Consider the following 24,774-nt stretch of genomic DNA (forward strand, 5'->3'; position numbering starts at 1 on the left):
CACGGTGTGTATTTGCTCGTCAACTTCTGGCAGCCTTTATTTTGCTCTCATATAGTGAGCTAGGACTACGCATGTGCGACCAAGGCAGCTGCAGGCGCCGCAGGTATGTACGAATACGCGTCAGTGTACGCATTGCACTGCTGGCGGTTCGAACAGGGATGACAAAAGCGTAAAGCGCGTGGCACTGATTTTGCATGCTGCAGGCGGCGCAGTGTACGTTCAAAGCGCATAAATGCGTCCCATTTTGTGCTCGCTTTGTTGGGATGGCATTCAGATCTTGCTGCTCTTGCTTCTTGAAGCATGCTTAGTTTTTGGCATAATGCTGTCGAGGGCGGAAAAGCAGACCAAGGTTGTAGAGCTAAAACTAGAGCGAAATTAGAATGTGGCACAATGTGTCGAAAGCAGAGTTAGAATGAACTAGTTCGCTCTACTTGAGTTGCGGTCTGCCGTAAGCATAGAAAGTGTAAAAGTTCGTAACGTTTGGTTTGCAATATCAGTACCTCCGCTGTGTTCTATTTAATGCTTTAAATGAGTTTATAAAAAGGTTTTGAGCATGTATTTTCCTGACGAACGCGTGCAGTGGGGCACAGTTTTGTTTTCAATGAACGTAGCAAGCACTTGCAAAAGTGCGATCGGTACGCCGTTCTTTTTAATCGGATCAGTTTATCAGTGCCGATAGCTATTAGGTGTGCCACACAGAGATGTGGGAATACTTGTGACGCGGCCTCGGTCACAGAGGGCTAAATTGGTATTTCGCGCGTGAGCGTTGTTGAATGAGCCAAAAATAGAGCAGAGCAGATGATAAAATGGATACAAGAAGTGTTTAATTAATATAGGTTGAACAGTCATGGCTGCTTTTCATTTGTAGCACTACTACTAGGTCCTCTCTATCTAAGTATTCCCATTTTTCATTATAATTTGCATTTTGTCTATACTAGTGATAGTGTGCTGTGGTAATAGTGGTACGTGCTTGTGAAGAAACCAGACTATCCGCTGGTGGGAACTGTTATGTGTGTCCCTCTACTGTATGAATGTCCAGAAAATCAGTGATGCTGGGAGCAGTGGGCGGCTGGTGCTAAAGGTGAAAGATTTAGATGCACCGGCTGATATCATCAGCTGTGTAAAATAAGTCTATGCAAATACAGCAGCAAATCCGATGCATGACGAGTCCACATCCTGCGACCTCTTGTGGCTCCTCTCTTGCACCAGCTACGACTGCCTTGTTCCAGCAAACTTCCTGAGCTCATCAGTCCAGCCAGGTTCCTTTGTGTTGTGTGTTTGGGGGTTGTCAGTGTGTATAGCTGGTTGACTGTTGGATCTTTTGCTGCTTGCATGCTATTTTAGTTAGACAAGGTTTAAGTGTGTTATTTCTGTAGTCTTTTCCTTATCCTTTTCATCTGCCAATTCAACACCATGGAAGCTGTATCAATGTGCCTGTCATTTTTATAAGCAGCAATTCTGTCAGTGCCATCAACTTGTCTCAAAATGTGCAGGAATACCCCTGCAATCAGGTATTGCAAGGCCTCACATCTTTGAAACCCGTCAGGGCCCTTCATAGAGCATTGCTCTTAGCCCATACCATAGCTATATGCGACAAGACAGAATGTTTTCTAACCCATGAGACGTGTACAGAATTTACGACATTGTGGTGTGGTTTTGGAAAGTGAGAAAGCATTGGTCTAACTGCCAGCAGATCATCAAAGCTCTATTCTGATCAGTTAAAGCCATCTTTATGCAGCCTTCGACCACTTCGTTTGAGCTTCTAAGGAACTCAGTATGCTCTGATTGTGTTCATGGAATCACTATAGTTGTCGGCATATAGCTTGCGTTTGATACTAGAATGTGCGAAGCACTGCACCGAAATTGGCTGGCAGTTTAACATTGCTAAGCACGAAATACTGTGCAAAAGCACATTTATTTGCAGGTGGGCACCACTTCCACAGGTACCTTAAAACAGGATTGAGGTGTCCACTGACCCAGGGAGCCAGTTATGTACTTTTCCTTTCCTCAAAATCAGTCCAGTCTAAACCTTCCCCTATTTTTGAAAAAAGGAAAGGTGAGTAACTGCCTGAATTTGTTGGTGAATGCCACTGCCTACTCACAGGGCTATTGAGGTGTCCACTGACCCAGTGGGCTAGTTACATTTGCTACTCAGAGGCTTCACACAGACACACTGCTGAATGAAACCGGGGTAGTGCGGCTAGAACTGCTTTTGCACTAAAAACAAACTAAATATTGAAGGTGAGCTGCACTATCTTTTTGTTATGGCAAACGCTGGCGTGTGTAAGCTTCTACCATGGTCGTTTTGGTTTTCCTCTGTACAGATGTTGCTCTGCTTTAAGTAACTTTGCAAATTTTCAGGACAGTTCTGCATAGTACATAAGTGAAATGTGGAAACCATGTACAGAAGTGCACTTCAATGACATGAAGGTTTACCACTACCTTTGCTGTGTGGTATTAACCACTATGGTATGAATGTTATTGACTGGGGGTGGTGTGGTTACGATAAAAGCGGTGGCACAATAATTTTATGGCATATGGTGGACACCCAAAATATGCTATGGTTGTAGGGATCAAGGAGAAGGATGAGTCACCCGTTGTGGTTTAAGTGATGTGGGCTGGGCAATATTATTTATTTTTTTCATTTTACTCGCCCATCCTAATTTCTGTATCTGAGAGCTTGGGCTAATTTCGAGCACCTAGTGTGTTACATCGCACAGCATGACTGTTTTTGCATTTCGTCCCCATCAAAATGTAAATGCTTCCAATCCTGCGACCTTGGACTCAGTAGCTGACCGCCGTAAACACTGAGCCACTGCAGCGGGTAATGGTATAACTCAAACCTGAATTTAGCTATATAAAAATGTTGATGAGCAGTGTTGGAGTACTAAGGTGATTACTAAAGTAGCTTGTGTGAGCTTCATCAAGCAACACTGCTACACTTAAAAGTTTCGGGCCTTGCAAGCATGTTGAAATGAAATTATTTCTGATGAGCTCTTCATGCTGCGTCTTGAGTTCTTTCCTCACCCAGCAATGCTGCTTTTAATTAGCTTTTTTCCTACTAATGCTGGTCAGTGCAGCAAAGTGTACAGACAGAAGCAAACATCCACCACAGTAACAAGACTAAACATTTTTATTGCTTGATTCAACAGTGTGCGTGGAGCTTCACGTGGGTTGCTGTAGGAACCAAGTGAGCTGTGTCATAGCCACGCAATGCTTTTCCCAGTAGTCGGGCACTGAATGAAGTGTTTTAGTATTACAAAGGAAAAGCGGCAACGTTTAAGAGACATTGAGAGATTGTCATGTTCTAGTAACAAAAAATTCATTTTCACTCAGAACTGAACTTTCGCAAGCTAAAAAAAAAGTGAACAAAAGAAATGTAATACAAGTATAGAAAACCATTTTCGTACGCAAACTACAATGATGTCAAGACTGTTTTTGCATGTGGATCTCTGAAGCTAGGTTACAGTGCCAATCACTTCCTAGTGGCGATCACGAAGTCCTTTTCATTGTTTACATCAAGAGTTTGAATTAGAGAGAAAAAAACTGATACTTCGACCAAAGTCTCATGGGAGAACTAACCTTTCGGTGCAACTTATCGGGGGGGGGGGGACCAATTTTCTTGCCAATAAGGGCATTTTTTTTTACTGCCAAACAAACATCAAAGTTCCCAAAAGGAGCCATACAATTAATTTTTACTGGGGACAAAAATTGGATGAAGTTGACCTCAGTGTTCCTTCCAAACTCAACTCTGTGGTTGGATTCTGGCGAGGATTCTCAGTCCTCCGCCAGAGGTAAAAGATGAAGAACCAGCAGGAGGCCAGCTTAAATGACAAAGGAATTTGCAGGATGCACACTCTTTGCGACAGTTTATTGCATAAAAGCAGCCCTTAAGTAAACTGCAAGAAGGTGGTGACTTCACGATGCGCACACCTGCCTGCAGAACGGACAGAAACATGTACAGCAGGCGCACATCACAAGAACTGACCGGGAAGAAGTCATCCTAAGCATCTATGCTCCTGCTTCATAATAAGGGTAGCTACAACTATTCTGGCAGGAAATTTAACCAGCTCTGGTGCGGGTGTATAATTAAACATGCCAATATGTGAACAAAAACTGCCTTGCAAGGGTAGCTCACACACCCGAACTGATAAGTACAATATCAAAATTTCACGAGTGTTTTCCGCCTGTTGGCTTGCAAGGGTTTGTATTCCATGCAAAGGACCTGTTTTTACTGACTGAGGAAAGTGTTTGAGCAACCCAGGTGACAGTAGGGCAGCTTTATTGTTTTCCCACAACTGCTGCAAAAAATGAACTATTTGATGTTGCTTGTTAGGAACTAGTAAAACACTTGGTGATGGCAATAACCACAACAGAGCCTGAGAGCTAGGAAAGGTGGTGCTATAGTAGTGCTGCACTTTGTGTGCGAGTGACTTATTACATATACTACACAATGGGGTTGTTGGTGTGAATGCAGAATTCAAGGCAAAGCGTCAGATATTAAAACTTCTAAATGGGAAAGTTGAATATTCTGTGCATGTAAGCATTGCTTGTGTAATACCCTTTGTTAAGTTTTTATCTTACTTTCATGAGAATGCTGCACTGTCATACTCATCAAATGCTGCTGCGTGATAATTTTGGTAAGATTATTGTGTGACCTTTAATCTTTTGTGTCGCTGCTTCTCCTGCTGGTTCTTACTAAAAGTAATTGTGCACCAACAGATGCTGCTGAAAGCCTTTCTAGAAAAAAAAAATATAAGACTGACAAGGGAATGAGGTTGGGCACAAAGATTGCTTCTTCTTCACTCACACTTGATAATTGTATTATAACAAAACACAGTGAAATCTATACAGGGTCGAAAGCAGACACATTGTGGTGCGCTATTCACTTAAACTGAAAAGAAATCAGTAACCAAAAGGCAAAACCTTAAATAATAGCAGACCTTTTGCATTTTACGCATGACAGGTTTTGTTTTTCAATGTAAACATTTGAACTTACGTGAAAAGAAAAGGCCGACACACAATAGCGAAATCTGAAGACGAAGAAAGTGAACTCTGACATTGGATTTAGTATACATTGTTTGATTTCATTAGGAAAAAAACCCGAAAAAAATGCATTCAGCCGATACCTGGTACCTTTTTTGCATTTCTTATTTTTCCCTATATCTCAGCACTGCATCGGTGCTTTAGGCTCGCATGTGTAGCAAAACGTGAAAGATTAGTGCTTATTGGAGCAAGTGATAAGCGTCATCTTGTAAGCGCCCATCGAAGCAGAGTACAAGCACATGAACATTCCTATTGGCGTACAAATTCTGAGGGGGCCACTGTTTTGGTTCAAACCAGCTCCGCTTGGATTGCCTCCATAGCATCCTCCAAGGTTAACAAGGTATGAGATGCGGCAAAAAAAAAAGGAACCTCGATTATGGCAGAACACAGTACGTTCAGTTTAAAACATTGCAGAAGGATGCATACACATGGGATGCATTGCATGACCAGGAAAAATACATGCAGAAAAGACAAACCTTGGCCATCAGGGTATTGCACTCAATCTTGCATTATAAAAAGAGAACAAAAATGGCTAATTCTTTCAGAGGAACAACACACAGGTGATTGATTCCAGAGCAGTGACATGTGAAGTTAGCAGGCGGGAACTGTCAGCCTTGTTTTAATCTTACAGTTTCAAATCTGTTGCCAGCTTTTATTTTGCATTACTGACACTAGCTGATTCACACATGCACAGAAACATGTAGCAAGTGCACATTCATAAGAGGAGTCGCTGGTACTTGCTGAACATGGCATTGCTGGAATTATCAAATGACAAATGAGGGACGTGTGAACCCTGCAAGAAATGCTTAATGTTTATTACGGGTGCTGAAATATTGCAGGTGTTCAAAAAAAATGTTCAGTAAAGTAAAATAGTTCATTGAAGTACATGTTGCTTAGAACAGCATTTTATAACACTTTGACACAAAACTTTTGCTTGCTTCAAGTGCCATGATTAATGTCGTAATGTGCATGAAGAAAGCTTGTGAAGACTGGAATCACACAAATGTTAGCTGGTACTTTCTGTTACATTACGTGTTGTCACTACTGCCTGGAGATCGGCGCATTTAGGCCTTTGCCAATAGCAAAACAATGGTTGAAGAAGATGTGTTTCCAACCACTTATCTTCTGAATCTGAGCACCTTTCTTACTGCCTGGTTTAATACGGAGTGTGTGAAAGCAGTTGTTGGTTTCTTTTCCATGTACAAGTGGTGTACTATTATTTCGAGCAGCACAAAAGGAAAACGGGGGCCACAAATCATTTTAAAATTAGGACGGAATTTGCTACATACTTTTGCAGCAATAGTGCTAGTGGACAGTATAACGTTCTTTTGAAGCTAAAGGTGTTGTAAACTTCTCTGGAAATGAAGTGCTGGTTTTTTCGTTTTTGTAAATAAAGAAGTCTCTTCGTTTTCTTTCTTTTTTTTTCTGCTGAGATGATGAGTGAGGGATGTGGAAACTCTTGCAAACATGGGAAAGTTTCAGTTAGAGAAAGGAGTCAGCAAGAGGAAGTTAATTAGAAAACACAACCTGAAGGGAGCATAACCTTTGAAGTACACATTTAACTATCACCGGCACTTCTCCGAAGCATATTTGCTAGTGGCCTGCCTGGCTGGCTCACTTCACCGGGTACCAAACAATTTGTGATTGCTCAAAAAAAAAGCAGTGTTTCACACAAGCTTATGTTAATGGGCAGGCCACTTTTGGAATCGAGCTGGGCACAAAAGAAAATGCTTAAAGTATTTGTCAAAAGCTGGACAATGCTGACTAGTTTCGGTGAAGTGGACAAAAGTACCTGGTGTAACAAATGGTTAGCTTTGCACTATAAAAGTAAGGAGAGCTTCAATTTCTAAGCAGTGACATTTAAGGGAGTGCATAAATGATTGCACAGACGATCTGGAACAGGTACTTATAAATACCACACTAAGTTAAGGCACGGAAAACACGACCGTAGGAAATCCACATTAAATAGTTTCACTCCTATGTGCATTAAGGGGGAATACTTCGCTTGTCAGCCGTGAAACATGGCTGCAAGGGAATCAAAAAAAGAAAAAAATTCTCAAAACTGCAGAGAGGCCGCTGTGACCCAAAAAAAGATTTCTTACAACCCCTTTCGCCCAGCAACGTCTGCAGTTAACAAGAATAAACAGTCACAACAACAATAACAACAGCAACAACAACTCTTCTCTCAACAATAAAGAGCCCCTTGCCCAATCGTAGTTTCGAGTGTCGGATGTCCCGAGGGGCACGGAATAATCACCCTGCTGAAGTGTAGTGCCTTCGTGAAACCAGGCTCTGTGTACCCACATGCATGCCATACAATAGCCAAACCGTTCCTCGAGGACAATGCTTCGAATCCGCTTCAAGGACAACTGTTTGCACACACTCACACAGGAACACACACACACACAAATAAAAACAAACAAACAAGCAGCCAACAACATGGCTGCTGCTGGCTTGCGATATTTCCAGTCTCTGATCTTTCAGTGCAGTTGTTGCTTGCACCCGACGAAAATCAAGAGAGAAAAACAAGGCCACTCATGTAGTCGATGCTGACTGCTTGCATTTGGAGGTAAGTGCCGTCACCACTTGCGCTGTTGATGACAGCAGCAGTGCATCCCTTCTGCGTTGATGTCGCGGGCCACCGTTGATGTCAGCCTTGCTGCGACACACAGCCGAGGATCAAGCCACGGCCAGAAGGTTGAGGAAACAACCAAAAACATCGAAATCAGACACGCCCTAGCACGGTCGTCAGGGTAACACACGGGACGTTCGGTTCGAAGTCGTTGCGTGCAGCAGCCGCGACTCGCCGTGCTTCAACGTGAAGAACTCGCGGGGCGATATGCCGTGGCGATCGAGACTTTCGCGCAGTTTCACGGGAGGGTCGAGGTAGTACTGGAAAAGCACGAAAGGGAGGAAGGAGAAATAAAAAGAAAAATAATTAGTTTTCTTCCTCTAGAGTCTGCACACCCCAAAAAAAACTCCCAAACCTGTGGCTCTCTCCTGGAATGAAGGAGCAATGTAGATAGCTATAGTGTACCCCCCTACCACCACAAGTGTGTCGCATCAAGGTGCACATAGGTCACGTCCATTTGAACCACATGACCATACAGGATACAGTTCTCTGAGTTACCTATCCTTGCAGCACATCCTGATAGCGCACTCATTGGTTGGCAGGCTGATGTGAATCACTATATTGCATTGATCCAAAATTAAGTACCTGCGGCTCTAAGTGCCCCTTATCTTTTGATTGTATTACATCAGAAAAAGAACACATTCAACCTGAACATACCTTTATGCTAAACACCACTCCCCAATTCAAGTGTCCTCTATTAGGGGGGGAAAAAGTGCTTAAATTTGTTTATTGCCATCGCTTGTGGTACTTCATATTGCCACCTAGTGCTGCCAGGTGGCGCAAGCTGTCCGCGAAGACGATGAGGTTGCGATCGTGCTTTCGCGGATGGGCCGCCATTACCGTCTCCTCTTGCCGACTCCAGCTGTTGAAGCGTCTCTCCGTGAGAACTCCGTGACAATTTGGTGGAGGTGCTGGGTACGAGTATCCCATGCAAGAAACCCCTCCAGGGAGCCGTGCCGCCAGCCCTGCGCCGATTGACACCCCGGTACACCGCTTCAGCCGGAGGCTGCAGGGACTTTCACCGGAGCTTGGACCACTCGCGACAGTCATGATACCAGCCACCGGTATTCTCACGCAAGCTGCCGGTGCTACACCTGCCCACTATACCTTGCAGACCCCGCGGGTTCCCAAGGCCTTCCACGGGGACCTTTTCGAAGACGTGGAGGACTGGTTCCTTCACTTCGAGCGTGTGGCTGCTTATAACCAGTGGGACGACGCCGCGAAACTAAGAAACGTCTACTTTAGCCTAGAGGATGGCGCCCGCACGTGGTTTGAGAACCGTGAGGAAGTTCTAACTTCCTGGCGAGTTTCGCCGTCGCCTGCTGGAGGCCTACACCAGCGCGGATCGCCGCGAAAGAGCGGAGCGGGCAATCCAGTCCCGCGTCCAGCTACCGAACGAAAGCGTACAAATGTACGTCGAGGACATGACGCGGCTCTTCAGGAGAGCTGATCCTGCCATGCCTGAAGAGAAGAAACTTCGGCACTTAAGGAGAGGCGTCAAAGAGCAGCTGTTCGCAGGCCTCGTGCGCAGCCCACCATCTACAGTTGCTGCATTTCTTTCGGAAGCCACAACGATGGAGAAGGTCCTGCAACAGCGTTGCGCCAGTTACGACCGGCCCGTGCATGCTGCTGCAGTCACATCATCGTTTGCCACCATCGGACAGCTTGCGCCACCTGGCAACACTAGGTGGGCCGATGTGTACGCGGGCAAGCTGACGGGCTTCTTCAGCGCGTTGGGCAATTTCATGAACATCGGGTGCGAGTTGGTCGTCATCGAGGCATGGTAGCATCGCGTCAAGCATGCTCTGGACTTCACGTCCATATACAAGACGAAAGGGAGTAAAGCGTGTAGTCTCCTGGAGGGCCGTGTTGTACGCAAATGTGACGTACGGTAGCACCTCATCCCAAGTTTTGTGCTGAACGTCTACGTACATTGACAGCATGTCCGCAATGGTCTTGTTTAAGCGTTCGGTTAGCCCATTGCTCTGCGGATGATAAGCTGTGGTCTTGCGATGGCTAGTGCAGCTCAACGTAAATATATGGTCGATTAGCTGCGCTGTAAACGCGGTGCCTCTGTCGGTAATAACGCACGAAGGGGCTCCGTGCCGCAAGACGATGTTTTGCATGAAAAAGTCGGCGACCTCTGAAGCTGTGGCACAGGGTATCGCCTTGGTCTCGGCGTAGCGAGTCAAATAGTCAGTAGCGACTATGATCCACTTGTTTCCTGAGAGTGACAACGGAAAAGGACCGAGAAGGTCCATTCCTATTTGATCGAACGGAGAGCGGGGTGTAGTAACGGGCTTGAGAAAACCCGCCGGCTTAAGCGGTGGCGTCTTCCGGCGCTGGCATTCACGGCAGCTTTTTACGTACCTTTGGACATCGTTCGAGAGTCCGGGCCAGTAGTACATGTTGCGTATCCTGGCGAGCGTCCGGGAAAAACCCAGATGGCCTGAACTGGGCTCGTCGTGGCATGCCAATAAAATGTCGGCGCGAAGATCGGCCGGAAGTACCAGAAGGTAAGCTCTTTCTTGGCCTCTCGAGTTCTTCTTGTATAAGATACCTTCGCGCAAACAGAAAGAGCCGAGACGTCGAGCGAAGTGTCGTGGTAGAGGCATGGCGTGACCTTCAACGTTGTCAATCAGCGGTCGGAGGTCCGTGTCAGCCCGCTGCCGGGCTATTATGTCCGATGCATTAAGTATACCGAGGAAACCGCTGTCGTCGTCGATTTCGGGACCGGAAGAGTCGAGTGGTGCACGCGACAGCGTGTCGGCGTCTTCGTGTTTACGGCCCGACTTATATACGATGGTAATGTCGAATTCTTGGAGCCGTAAACTCCAGCGGGCCAATCGTCCAGACGGGTCTCGCAAATTAGCCAGCCAGCATAGGCAGTGGTGGTCGGTTACGACTTTGAATGCGCGGCCGTAAAGGTAAGGGCGAAATTTCATGGTGGCCCATACGACAGCAAGGCATTCCTTCTCTGACGTAGAGTAATTGCGTTCGGCGCGGGAGAGAGTACGGCTAGCATAGGCTATAACTCTCTCAATGCCCTCTTGGTGTTGGACAAGGACAGCTCCAAGACCGATATTGCTGGCGTCGGTGTGGATCTCGGTGTCGGCCTCTTCGTCGAAGTGTGCAAGAACGGGAGATGTCTGAAGGCGTTGGCGGAGCGAAGAGAAAGCCGTCTCTTGGTCTATTGTCCAAACGAAGGAGGTGTTGCTCCTGGTGAGGCGCGTCAACGGCTCTGCAATCTTTGCGAAGTCCGCAATAAACCGTCGGTAATATGCACAGAGACCCAGAAAACGCTGGACAGCTTTCTTGTCAGTCGGAGTAGGAAAATTGGCGACGGCGGCTGTCTTGTCGGGGTCGGGTCGAACTCCGTCGGCGCTCACAACGTGACCGAGGAACCTGAGCTCTGTGTAACCGAAGTGGCACTTCTGGGGCTTCAGCGTAAGGTCAGCGGAATGGAGGGCTCTGAGGACAGTTCGCAGGCGCACGAGATGCTGTTCAAAAGTTTCTGAAAAAACGACAACGTCGTTCAGGTATACAAGACAACTTTGCCACTTGAGGCCGGTGAGGACAGTGTCCATCATCCGTTGAAACGTCGCTGGCGCAGAGCACAAGCCAAAAGGCAGCACTTTGAATTCATAGAGGCCATCTGGTGTAACGAAGGCAGTTTTTTCGCGGTCCCGTTCGTCCACTTCAATTTGCCAATAACCGCTCTTCAGGTCAATGGATGAAAAGTACTTAGCACGCCGTAATCTGTCCAGGGAGTCATCAATGCGGGGCAACGGGTAGACGTCCTTTTTAGTCACATTGTTTAATTTACGGTAGTCCACGCAGAATCGAAGTGTTCCATCCTTCTTTTTAACAAGGACAACAGGCGAAGACCACGGGCTTTGGGAAGGTTGAACTACACCGTCGTCAATCATCTCCTGAACTTGCTTTTGGATTACTTCCCGTTCTTTGGCGGAAACACGATAAGGCTGCTGGCGGATAGGGCGAGCGTCGTCATACGTAATGATCCGGTGTTGCGTTAGGGGCGTTTGACGAACTTTCGACGAAGAAGCGAAACACTGTTTATACTCCAATAGCAAGTGCTCTAAGGCCAGGCGCTTTCCTTCGGGGAGGTTGCAGTTGATGTCGACATTCGGAACAGATTGGTCGTCAGTGGCGCGCGATGATTGGTCGTCAGGGGCCGCTGCCGCGAACGCAAAGCAGACCGGAACATCCACAACCGCTTCAGCGGTAGCGATCGCAGTTCCAGAGAAAAGGTGCCGGTGCTCTGGAGAAAAATTTGTAACAAGGATCGCAGACCGGCCAGCGCGAATTGTTAGTAAGCTTCGAGCGGCGCAGATGCCTTGAGTCAGGAGGAGCGAATGATTAGCCTCGGCGACTGCTTCAGCGTCGTGCAACTCAGCACAGGCGACTTCAATCAAAACACTGCTACGGGGCGGAAGTGTGACGCTGTCGGCGAAAACGCGAAGTGCGGCACTGCGTTGGCAGGAGTTGTCGAGTTCGGCGGCTTGCTCTGTGGAAAACATGACGATTCGGTTGCGCAGATCGATAATTGCTCCATACTCCCGCAGAAAGTCGATGCCGAGGATTAGGTCCCGAGAACACTCGCCCAGGACGATGCAGCTGACGACGAACGTGGACTTGCTGATCTGAACGCGAGCAGTGCACATACCCTTGGGCGTAACCAGATGACCGCCGGCAGTTCGAAGGTGCGCGCCAGGCCAAGGGGTAATCACTTTTTTCAGAATGGTCGCCAGTTGTCCACTTAAGATCGAATAATCGGCCCCGGTATCAACTAATGCGCTTACTCTGCGACCATCGATAAGAACGGGTATTTCTAAAGAAACGCGGTTTTTTAACTCTAGTGATGGCGTCGGCGGGTTTTTGTCGGATTGTAGCGGCGACGACGGGAGGTCTTCAGCACAGCGCCCCCCAGCGACCTCGCCCCCGAAGGTCGCGGGTTTCAGTTTTCCCGACGAGGACTTGGCGATCGGCCCGGTGCCGCTCGCGAGAAGCCGGGAGGTGTCGGGGAAGAGCGCCTCGGTGAGGGTGAGCGCGACTGCCGCTGCGCTCGGGATGGATTGCGCTGGTCCGCAAGGAATTCTTCAATTTCAGGGGGTCGTTCACCTTGACGGGGTCTCGGTGAGTCGGTGCGGAAGCCTTGGATGCCGATGCGTCGGTAATAACAATTTCGATAAAGATGACCTGGCTCTCCGCAGTGAAAACAGAGCGGTCGTCGGTTAGGTGTACGCCAAACGTCGGCCTTTCGGAGGGGTGCTCGACGATCCTCGAAGTACTGCACCGGTTGCACAGAGGGCCGCGGGGCTTGAGGCGTGGCGTGAATTGGTGGCGGCGAAGCGGGAGCCGGACGCCTTGCAACTTCGGCGTACGTCGGACGGTGGTAGTCCCCAGGCAGAGGTGGTACGTCGACCACAGGAACAGGGCCCCGGAACGCCTGTTGCACCTCCTCTCGTACAAGAGCGGAGATGGAACCGAGCGCAGGCTGCGACGGGCTACAAAATTTGTGAAGCTCCTCACGCACGATTGTGCGAATAAGTTCCTAATATGCCATATGGCAACAGGTTACATAGTCTGAATGCACATTTATTGTGCTGAAAATGGACTGGAGTAGGTGACAGCTATCCACCCTTGCGGTGTCTTGCTACTTGAGGACAGATTTTTGATGAACATCTCAATAAGCTAGTGTAATAACACTTAAGATTAACAAGAAAGTAAATTTTATTGTGTTCATCTTAAAACATACTGCAGCAGTGCTTTAGTGGCTCGAGCATTTGCCTCGTATGTGGGAGGTGCGGGGTTCGATTCCCAGTGCCGCCGGGTATCCACCAGTGATACAATGGGTACAGGCTTTGCCCTGGCCTGGTGCTCGGATTAACTGGGGTAAAATGCATTTAAAACGGGTCTTTTGATCCCATCTTGAGTAGAAGAAAATACCTTGTGCCATGAAGGTCTTTGGCCAAAGCCACCCCAGCACCAGAAAAATTAATCATCATCATCATCGTCTTCTTGAAACACTTGAGGCATGAAAAAAAACTGCAATATAACTGCTGACATGTCGTTTTTTTGTCACTCCAGCTCTTGAACCAGGCCGGCCTAACCGTTGTAGTGAATTAAAACTATGCATCAGCAATAATTTTGCAGTTCTTTTCGTGTGTCATGTGACCTAAACACTCCCTACACGTCACAGCCATCGTTCGGTTGATGAAACTGAAACCAGAACAGCATCAAAAACAATTTCAATTATGGATTATTTTGTGGTCGTTGATGAATACCATGTGTTGAACCACATATTCTAATGTCCACAGATCATTTGAAAAAAGAAAACATAACTGAAATTAGGTGTCTATGGTCCTCTAACTAATGCTTCAAACACTTGGAAGAATTTGGTTGTAAGGATGTGCTCGTAAACACTACCACACACACAAAAAAAGCTCCACTACAATTTATACAACACCGAACCTCATGTATTTTGTTTAGTTGTGGCATTGCAGCATGTGCTGAAATCAAGTGTGATGAATTAAACCTTATAGTGAGTACACTGCCTGACAATGTGCCATCGGAGTGTCTGTTGTAACGAGCTTTCCAGATATCATGCTCATCGTACGAGGCAGTAATCTGAAAAACTGTCTTACCTCATTGGCAAGCGTAAAGGTTCCCCAATGCACTGCCAGCGTGGCACGGCTGCGCACATCCTTGTGGATAAGAACTGCTTCCTCGGGGTTCACGTGCTGGTACTTCATGAACCACCTGCAACATGGCACAGGGCATGTGACCTCACAAGCAGCTGCTGCACTGACTGTAGTTTGCTGCTTTCTTTCGAGTACACTGCTGAATTTTGTTTCATCGTTTCTGAAAATTTTTAGCATAATTTTCTCTGCTTTGCAAATGCAGCCACTGCACAACGTTCCAAATGTTTCGAACTTGAGCCAAAGTCATATGTTTGTCGGACACTAGAGGAAATCAGCACTACGCATGTGAAGGTGACATAGGGTGGACCATGCTGAGATATGTGGGTGTTAGGCTGCAAAGACGTGGAGTGGGTATATAGCAGTTTACCACAAACTGTTCTGTTTCACACTGCACATTGGTGATTCTGAACCTTGAGATGATAATGGCTCTTATGATTTATTATGGAGCCCATCATCAGCAGCCTGACTAAGCCCACTGCAGGGCAAAGGCCTCTCCCATGTCTCTCCAATTAACCTGGTCCTGTGCCACCTGCGGCCATCGTGTTCCCGCAAACTGATGAAAGTATGAAATTCTAGAAAACATGGGCGTTCTCTGTGCTTTATTATGTTGTGTTGCATGTTCCTCTTGTTACAGTGAGTTAAGGATCGTGCAGCCATTGCAAGCACTGAAAGACAGTGCGGTCTGAGGGAACACGTGGCATCTTTTTCAGACGCTGCCTCCCCTGGGTGAGCTGAACGGGAGGGTTTGAATATGTAACAGGCTGTAACAGGATTTGAGCCCAGTACCTCCCACATACAATGCAAGCAGTTTTCTATTAAGCCATCAAAGAGCGCCTTCGTAAAAGCATGCATAGAGCTCATTGCTTATCATCCTGTACTTTTTCTTAACGATAGCGAACTGGCATAGCGCTGCTGTTTTTCTGCACAAACATAAATTAGTGGTGCTCGAGCCGGGTTTAGCGTTCTTAATTTTTGAATGTTCGGTACTCCAATTTTAGAATGCACCAGTTCTCTGGAGGAGAATCGCCTTCTGTTGATCTAGTTGGTATTGCATTGTTGGTTCTGGAAAGGACTGGAAAGAAAAAGGACTTTCTTTGGCTTCGTACATTGCCAGAACACACTTTAGAGGAGAGACGTAATCGAAGTTAATAGTTGTTTCATTTTAGCATTGCACTGCTTGCAGCACTTTTGACGTACACCTGAAAGTTGCAAAACCTTGCCAGAATGGGGCCACCAGTTGCATTTTTGCAGTCAGTCAGTGAGATTATGGTATGTTGCCGATGAGAAATTACATGATGATTGCTACTGCAATGTATTAATCTATGTGCTGTAAAGTGTTGAGACACCTGTTTCATAGCCAAAATAAGAAATGGTGCGTTCTGTCATAAGTTTTTGACATGGCGCATTCAGCTGGCATTTTAACCTGGCTTCTAGTGGTTTGTTGTGAACAGCACATATGTACAGGGGTGTCACAGGGACAGGGGCGGGAATGCATTTCGTTGCGCAGGAACAGAGTGCGAGTTTCAGCATGGCTTCTGCTCCATTGCCAGAAAAAGTTGTCGTGGAGTATAATTGTAGCAGTTCACACAAAAGATAATGTCACTGAAAGAGCTTTGCCAAGGGGAGGCAGTAGGTGAAGTAAAAAAAAACAATGGTGATAATTACGCAATTCTTGGCATGTACATCTCACCTGGGCTCATACGCTCCGATGGGAATAGCAGCCACATCGAAAGGCCCGTACGCCTGCCCAATTTGCTTGAAAACGTCACAGTAGCCTGTGTCGCCCGCAAAGTAAAACCGGTACTCGGGGCTGATGACACACCAGCCTCCCCACAGCACCTGCAGCAGAAAGAGAATCACACCAAGATAGTCGGTCAGCATTGTCGTTGGCCTGAAGAATCCTTACATTGGGTGCAGTTGTACACAGCCAGTTATGCATTTGGGGATCACGTTCTAGTCAAGCATAGTGTGAGCAACAATCACTGCAGCACTACATACAACAGATAAGGACACGGAAATGAGGGGCTCATTATGTCACATATGACGGAAGCCAACAGCCGCTCAAAACCAAGGAAAGCACGTGGGAATTATTTTTTTATTTGTTGTGTTGGTGAAGCGGAAATTAGCAGTGTAATCATTGCTTACCTGAATGATAATTTGTTAGTAGAAATAAGAAGAGAAGACAACCACATGCTGCCAGTGGGATCCGAACCCATGACCTCTGCAGTCACGTGTGGTGATCTACTCTATGCTTTTTTTTTGGTTTCAGTGGCTTTTGGCTTCCTTCAACACTGCATACAGGCTGGGAGATCAGACCAGTCTTCCTATTGATGTCAGACCATGCAGTGGACAGTGTTAACAGTTGAACATTGTTCTTTTAGGGTAACAGAATGGATTCGAAAGGAAAGAAAACGTAACCAGGAGTGGCAGAGAGTAGACATGGAGATGAGATAGGGGAAATGTCCTGGAATAGGGTGGCCCTGGGGGGTGAAAGACAGGATTATTTGGAGATTATTGTGAGCAGCTTTGTCCTGCATTGAATGTAATTCGGCTGATAATGATCTTCTAGAAAAAAAAGGAGAGACATTGAAAGCAATTTTGTTTTATGAAACTGGTGAAAGTTGTTCACTTCCTTAGGGAGCTTTTATGTTTTCTGAGCTGCCATGTCACTGTTATTAGAGGAAATCAATGTTGGTAATGCATCAGTCGTTCCTGTATTGACGATATAATGCATTATAGCCTGCCAAGTGAGAACTTTTTTTCTCTACTCAGTGCTAACACAAATCATGACCTCAGTAACGCTGCTACTGGGGCTATTTGGGTTAGCGCTTTTGGTTATGCGCGCTGCTTGTGGCTACGATGAAGACAAAAAAGATGGAACAACGACAGCCCACTAAGTTTGGCACATTGTCTTAGTGGGTTTTTGTTCTTGTTTCATATTTTTGTTCTCTTCGTAACTACAAAGCAGCGCACAGGAACAAAGATCAATCTTTGATGATATTGTAACGGAAAACAGGGAGACACCAAAATATGTAACGGAAAACAGGGAGACACGTCGCTAACCAGCAGAATACAGCAAGCAGCCAGCCAGCCAGCCAGCGCGAGACACTTCAACGTCTTCCAAGACACTTCAGCGCCACCTGAGAACACCAGGTGGCATTACTCCCCCTCCAAAAAAAAGAAAAACAAAAGCGGGGTTGCAGTATGGGCAGTGGAAAGAGAAAAAAAAACAGCACAAGCACACAAAAATGTACAAGGGAGGTGGGCGAAGGTGTCCCACGCGAAAACTAGCAGAACACTGAGCGTACTATCCATTACCGCGTGAAGTAGGGTTTCATGCGGACAACGTGCACAACCTCAGAGCGGGGTGGACGACGCTGAGGCTGCACAGTCCCGTCAGGAAGAACTTCGTAGGTCACTTCGGTAACGCGGCGCAAAACTCGGTACGGTCCAAAGTAACGGCACATCAGTTTTTCAGACAAGCCTGGGCGGCGTACCGGGGTCCACACCCAAACTTGGTCTCCCGGATGGTATTCGACGTGCCGATGACGGAGGTTGTAGCGGCGTGCATCCGTGCCCTGCTGCCGCTGAATGTGAAGACGGGCACGTAGTTCTCGCTGTTGAGTCACCGAAAGGTCCGGGCTGATGTCAAGGGATGGGCGCACAGGAAACATTCAGAAACCTCCGCTAAGGGGTCGGCGAATGCGATGGCAGTAGCACGAAAAAGGTGCCGGGGCTCGTTAGAGAAGTTAGTCACCAGGAGCTCAGAGCAGCCGTCGCGGAGATGGATGAGACCTCGCGCTGAGCAGATGCCGTGGGTGAGCAAAAGGGACAGGTTGCCCTCTGCGACCGCTGTCCCTTCACGTAGTCCGTCGCAGTGAACACTCACAAAAACGCTGGCGCGTGGCGGAATCCAAACGCTCTCGGCGGATATTCTAAGGGCGGCGCGGCGTGGACAGTCCTCGGAGTAAACATCAGCTTTCTCGGTAGAAAATGTGACAGTGCGCTTTCGGAGGTCAATAATAGCTCCATACTCTCGGAGAAAATCAACGCCAAGGATACAGTCACGGGAGCAGTTCGGTAGAACTAGGCAGCTGACAACAAATGTGGAGCTGCGAATTTGGACTCTTGCTGTGCATAGGCCAAGCGGAGTTACGACATGTCCGCCAGCCGTGCGAATCTGCGTGCCGGACCATGGTGTCATTACTTTTTTAAGAAGCGCCGCTAGCTTTCCGCTTAAAATCGAGAAATCAGCGCCAGTGTCCACCAAAGCACTAACCTTATAGCCATCGAGAAGCACGGGTATATCCAACGAGAATCGATCTCCGAGTTCAGGTACTGCAGTCGTTGCCTTTAAATCGCGGTCGGTCGCTGTTCGCGTTGTCGGGGGGTCTTGTTCGTATCGATTGCCAGCGGCCTCGCCCCCTGAGGTCGCTCTCTTTAGTTTTCCCGGCGGGGACTTGGCGACCGTCTCTGCGCCATCCAGGAGGAGCTTTGGGGCTGTGGCGAAGGTCGGCGTGGTGATGGAGACCGAGACTGCCGCTGGGGAATTGTCGCCATGCGCTGCTGGGCGACGTAGTCCTCGATCTCCCGGGGTCGTTGACCTCTTGGTGGACGGGGCATGTCGATAGGGAACCCCTGCAGCCCAAGCTGTCGATACGGGCACTGGCGATACAGATGACCGGGTTCCCCGCAGTGAAAGCAGAGACGCCGCCGATCCGGAGCACGCCACAGGTCCGTCTTCCGCTGGGGTGATCGTCGATTGTCGATGTAGTACGTGTCGGGGTGTGCGGAAAACAGCGAGCCTTGATTGGACGGAGGAAACTGCGCCGAAGAGGGCGCAGGACGTTGCAAGGCTTCAGCGTACGTTGGACGACGGCACTCCGTTGGTAAAGGCGGCGGGTCAACGGACGGGAACGAAGGTCTCAAGGCTTGAACCTCTTCGCGGACCAGGCTAGCGAGAGAGCCGGCCGTCGGCAGGGGAGCACCGAAAAGCGCCTGGAGCTCTTCGCGCACAACGGAGCGGATCAGGTCGCGGAGAAGACCAGGGTTAGCCCCGAAGGCAGGAAGCGGCTCTGTAAGTGAAGCGGCGAGTACCGGCCGGTCGTAGGTGGTAGACCGCCGCAAGAGCATCTTCTCCATCGTGACCGCCTCCGAGAGAAACTCAGCAACAGTCCCAGGTGGACTGCGCACGAGGCCAGCGAAAAGTTGCTCTTTAACGCCGCGCATGAGATGGCGCACCTTTTTATCTTCGGGCATGGCCGGGTCAGCTCGCCGGAAGAGCCGAGTCATATCCTCCACGTACATGCTTACAGTCTCATTCGGCATCTGAATGCGAGACTGCAAAGCCCGTTCAGCCCGTTCTCGACGATCCGTGCTGGTGTAGGTCTCCAGCAGGCGTCGGCGGAACTCGTGCCATGATGTTAGGGCGTCTTCTCGGTTTTCGTACCAGGTACGTGCACCATCCTCGAGACTAAAGAAGACGTTTCGAAGTTTAGCGGCGTCGTCCCACTGGTTGAATGAGGCCACGCGTTCAAACTCGAGAAGCCAGTCCTCTACGTCTTCGAGCTGACTGCCGTGGAATGGTTTGGGCAGTCGCGGATTCTGCAAGGTGTAGTAGGCAGCAGCTGGCATGACAGGTCGATGGGTGGGTGCTCTGGCAGACTCCAAAAGCCCGTGTTCGGGAGGTAGGCCTTGATTTCTCCGGCTAGCACGGTGCACGGGGGTGTCCACTAGCGAAGGACTGGAGCCCAGGGTATCCGGAGGAGTATGAGACATATACAGGGATCTTTACCCAGCGCCTACACCAAAATATGTAACGGAAAACAGGGAGACAGGTCGCTAACCAGCAGAATACAGCAAGCAGCCAGCCAGCCAGCGAGAGACACTTCAACGTCTTCGAAGACACTTCAGCGCCACCTGAGAACACCAGGTGGCAATATATATATATATATATATATATATATATATATATATATATATATATATATATATATATATATATATATATATATATATATATATATATATACATCGGGAGTATTGCGGGTTCTTCTATATGTTCTGTTTTCTTGTAAAAACACCTATGAATTGAACACACATCCTTTCCCAAGAGCTGTATGTTGTTTTTTCTGTGAGAATAAAAAAGGGCAGAACAGTACTGAAAATACTATTAATAGTTTAGCTTTTAAAACATTTACTCTATCTCTTTTATTCCACGTATGTGAGGCTTGTAAGCAATCTCCGCGCGTAATAATAGTGAAATATGTGTTTTCCCTCCATCTTTGCGCAGGTTTCGCTCTTCTTCACCACAATTGTGTGGAGCTACCTCCTTAGTTACCTCTTGTTCATCTGTTGCGAGGCGCCAACGGGGCGGCTGGACAAGCTAGTCTTCGAACCTCAACGTAAACAGACCGAGAAAAGCGATGGAGACGCGGCGCCAAATGCGAATGGCACGGAGGACGGACTTGCGCATGTAGTTGCAAAGCTCCGAGATACCTAACCGAAAAATACAAAAACAGAGAAGAACGTTTCTAATGACTTTCTTCACGATAAATGCAAACCAATCAGCTGCCATCAGCTCGACTGGTGACGACGTGTTTGGTGCCAACGATCGAGCACCACCTAGAAGTTAAAGCCAACCTAATGAACGACAACAGACGGTAAACGTTCTCGATTTATTACTTAGGAGTAGTTATAGCGAAGACAAGAACATAGGCTTAACACGACTGTTGCGCCAGCGTTTCTTCTTTCAGCCACGTGCGTTTGCCTTTTGAAGGAATTCACATTGAGGGGTATGAAACATGTTGTGACTTTTTTGTGAGTGACACAAGATTAAAGTGCCGCCAATAAACGAGCGCAGATTTTGGGCTATTTCTTTTAAGCGGAAGTAGTGTCTGAAAATGGCGATGAACATTCTTTTTAATTTTTTGTTGCAGTCACCTTGAAAAATGGGCTCTGCTTGAATACAGGCAAAGAAGACTTCTTTCTGTGCGACTGGAAAAATTTTCATACGCTTTCAAATTTATATCCGCGAACTTATGCGCATCCCAGTTGAAGGAATGCAGTGAAAATCTCGTGAAACCATTGCTTTCTTTTGGATGGAGCTGGCTAAATTTCGCTCAGGACTAATTAAACCTAAATGAAATTAGTGCGTCAGTATTTAAACGAATAACTAGGTACATCTTGTAATTTTAACGATACTCGTATGACAGCGACCTTCAGTATTAGACAGTGAATGTTTCTCTCACTTTTACAGCTCTGCAGTTTTATGTAGTTTATGACCCTTATTTATATGTATTCGAAGGCAGGTGGTGCACCTCGTCTACATAACCTCCTCATGCATTTATTCTTTTTTCTCCCGCAAAACAGAGTAGAAAAGAATGTAAAGACATTTGGTCAATGCGGGAAGCTCATCTGTGGTATTGGCTTATTGAGACATATTGGCTTTCCCGGCGAAATATAAAGCGTAGCTTACTTGCTTAGGAATTAAAACCGTGTGCGAGGTTAGAAAGGACGGCTGCAAAGAGTCACGGTCATACGCAATCGCGTATAGCTTATTCAGTACTGGAGCTACGGCAGGCTTAAAGGATTTATAAAATGAAGTCCTCAGCCCATTGGGACAAGGAGACTTGCCTGGGTTCAGTTCTTCGCGTCTTTTTGTTACTTTCTCGGATGATATAGGGCTTTAAAACCAAGCGTTGATTTCATCGTATAATCGTGTTATCAGTAACAAAATTTCACGTTTAAAATGTTCGATCCTGACTGAACCAGAAGCGAATAGGGCACTATAAATTTCAGCAAAACGCACGTTTTATACCGCCTTATTGCTTCCTCAGAGACCGCTGTCATTCAATGTCATATATTTGATTCAAATGAGCACGACTTTTCTCTACGCCGATAATGCTTTCGGTAGGCGGCTAATCAGCCATCAAGCGCTCAGCACCTAACCGCAGCGTAGCTCCGCGGGAGCATTCGTCATCAATACTTCCAACTGTTGCTTTAGAGATCGAATCTCATTGATGAAAACACGTCCCTTGATAAATTTTTCAGCTGTCATTTTGCTCGTTCTCACATGGAAAATTTTGGCAGCATTTTCGTTGATCTTGTATAACGCCAGATCTTGCTATCGCTATCATTTTTACTTTTGCTTCAATTTTTCCTACTATACTGCGCTACATGCCTGCTACTCATTACACAACACGTCGATGACGTCCGCTGTCTCTCTAACAAAGAGTTCGTCTGCCAGAACTTGATCATTAAATTTCAATGATTTCCAAACGAATTTGCTACGTGTGCTTTGCTTCCCAACTCCAAATGGCAGCAAGCAATTTTCATTGATACAGGATTCACTTGACAGTAACTACACGGGACACGTATGCTTGATACAACACTGCATGACTTTTGCCTTGAAAGTCGTGCACCTTGCAAGCCGTCTAAACTTCAATCATATTTTAACACGCAACTTTTATGGTCAGCAACTACTGCAGCTTTACGGTATAAAATGTAGAATGACGTCCCTTTTCAGATCCAAATATCTAGAAACTTTGAATACTGGGTTAAAGATGTTTTTAGCGACATGTCGTAGTTCCAACCACCCTCTGTTATTTTGTTTGTCTTTTTCTTCTTTTTCGTGTTATGACTGGCATGCATTTGCACTGTTTGAGTTTCAAGTATCTTATTTTACTGTGCTTCTAAGCGTGAGCCCAAACAAGCTTTGTCTATAGGCCCATCTATTATTGTTGTATCATTTAGAAGTTAAATAAAGCAAATAACCGCTCACTCTCTCTCTCCCTTTCTCAAAAAAGTGTGCAAAGCTCATTTCACTTTGGATGCAAAGACAGGGACCGACGTCTTCTAGCCGACATCACAGCGGTAGTCCGCGCTGGCGTCGCTGGCAAGGCGCGAGCTATAGATCTGTCATGCGCTCAGAAAACACAGTTAGCCTGTGTCAATACAACACGGTCAGTGTTACACACCTGGTAGACGCTTTGAAAGAAAACCGTCCGGTCATCAACAATATTAGATGCATAAACGTAAGTCAAACGCCAGTGTGCACTGTTAAGGAGGAAGGCTCACAACCAAAATGTCCCGAAAAGTTGTCACGCACTAGAGGGGAGCAACGAAATGCTATAACTCGATCTTGAAAGAGCTATTGACAGAGTGCCGCATAGTGTACGTCAGGTTTATATACACAGGAATGCTAAAAATCAAAGACCCGCCATCTCGCTGAATGTAAGAAAGTACGTGATGTAACTTCAAAATAAGGGAGAAAAAGCTGTGGTTTAAATTTTGTTTAAACTTTGTTTAACCCTGGTGAGAAGCGAAACCTTCCTTTGCATGGCTAAGTTCAAAAACGCCACACACACTGCCGAACGAATTGTCTGCAAAGCGTCGATGAAATGCCCGATGGGGCAGCTGCCACCTGCCGCGGTGGGCAGATTGTGATGACGTGAGTTGGTCACTTGACCTGCCATGTTACACCACGTGACACCTGTCTTGTGACTGCACAGACGCTGCCCTCTTGAAAACCTAGCGTAGAGAAGTTTTCGCTTCAAAACAACTCTAGCCCAACGACTGCCAAGTTTTTCGAGAAAACTGCTTTCAACGTCGCATTAAAAACTAGCTCTAAAGAATTTCCTAAGAGGCAGTTAATCCCTTATGTCACAGCAGTGCGGCATTTTTGATACCCTTCTTTTTAAAGGAGTTTTTCTGCGGAATTGCAGACATGGTTCAACCTGCCATTACTTCTATAAAAACGCATAAATTGTCGCGTGTGTGATTTAGTACAAGATGTGCAACTGGAGATTCGTTCAGAGTTGAGATTCTCTTTGGTTGCGTTTCTCCTAATGCCACCCGTTATATCACCTTCCTGCAGTCAAGGGTACGTGTCGAGGGCACCTTGTCATCTCGGCGAGGCGGAGCTACGTCTTGGTAATTTGTGCTCTTCGCCATAAGCATTCGCCACCTCGTTCACTTCCTGCTTGGTCGTCTTCGTTCGTTGCGGCTCGAATACGAGTTTTTACAGCTTTGCCGCCGGTCTCTCGCAGGTGATGAACAGCAGGTAGTCGAACAAGAAGCTCCAGAGAAGCATGATGAAGAAGTAGGACACCTGTCAATAAGGTGGAAGAAGACGTAAATAGGAACCAGTGCAGCCACTAATGAGAACTATGAACAGTCTTCTAAACACCTGAACCTTTCAGTGGTTGACATTCAGGTCTGAGGCATTAAGATATTGAGCATGAAAGCTGTGTTTTAATATGAGTCGAAATGTTTCAGATGCAATACTAGGCAACGGGCGTCATCAATCAGACCACACAAAACAATTCGCCATCGTTAGGCTATTTCCGCTTTGTGCTTCTTTACTGCGAG

The 24,774-nt window shown here is 47.0% G+C and overlaps 1 protein-coding gene across 1 annotated transcript; it reads right to left on the minus strand.

Annotated features, from left to right (window-relative positions):
* Positions 1-3,852: 3,852 nt before the first annotated feature.
* LOC144111862 (N-acyl-phosphatidylethanolamine-hydrolyzing phospholipase D-like) lies at positions 3,853-16,405 on the minus strand. The gene is made up of 3 exons (XM_077644883.1): positions 16,094-16,405; positions 14,347-14,461; positions 3,853-7,938 (listed from the first exon to the last, which is right to left on the minus strand). The coding sequence occupies exons 1-3, from the start codon at positions 16,282-16,284 to the stop codon at positions 7,795-7,797; spliced, it is 450 nt and encodes a 149-aa protein (XP_077501009.1). The 5' UTR covers positions 16,285-16,405; the 3' UTR covers positions 3,853-7,794.
* Positions 16,406-24,774: the final 8,369 nt, after the last annotated feature.

Source organism: Amblyomma americanum, unplaced genomic scaffold (assembly GCF_052857255.1).
Source record: "Amblyomma americanum isolate KBUSLIRL-KWMA unplaced genomic scaffold, ASM5285725v1 scaffold_12, whole genome shotgun sequence".
Lineage (NCBI taxonomy): Eukaryota > Metazoa > Arthropoda > Arachnida > Ixodida > Ixodidae > Amblyomma > Amblyomma americanum.

Coding starts and splice junctions, on each gene's coding strand:
- LOC144111862 (XM_077644883.1), bottom strand. CDS start 16,284: ATGCTGACCGACTATCTTGGTGTGATTCTCTTTCTGCTGCAGGTGCTG. Junction 14,462..16,093: donor ATCGGAGCGTATGAGCCCAG/GTGAGATGTACA, acceptor GCCATGTTGCAG/GTGGTTCATGAAGTACCAGC. Junction 7,939..14,346: donor CCTTTACGCTTGCCAATGAG/GTAAGACAGTTT, acceptor GTGCTTTTCCAG/TACTACCTCGACCCTCCCGT.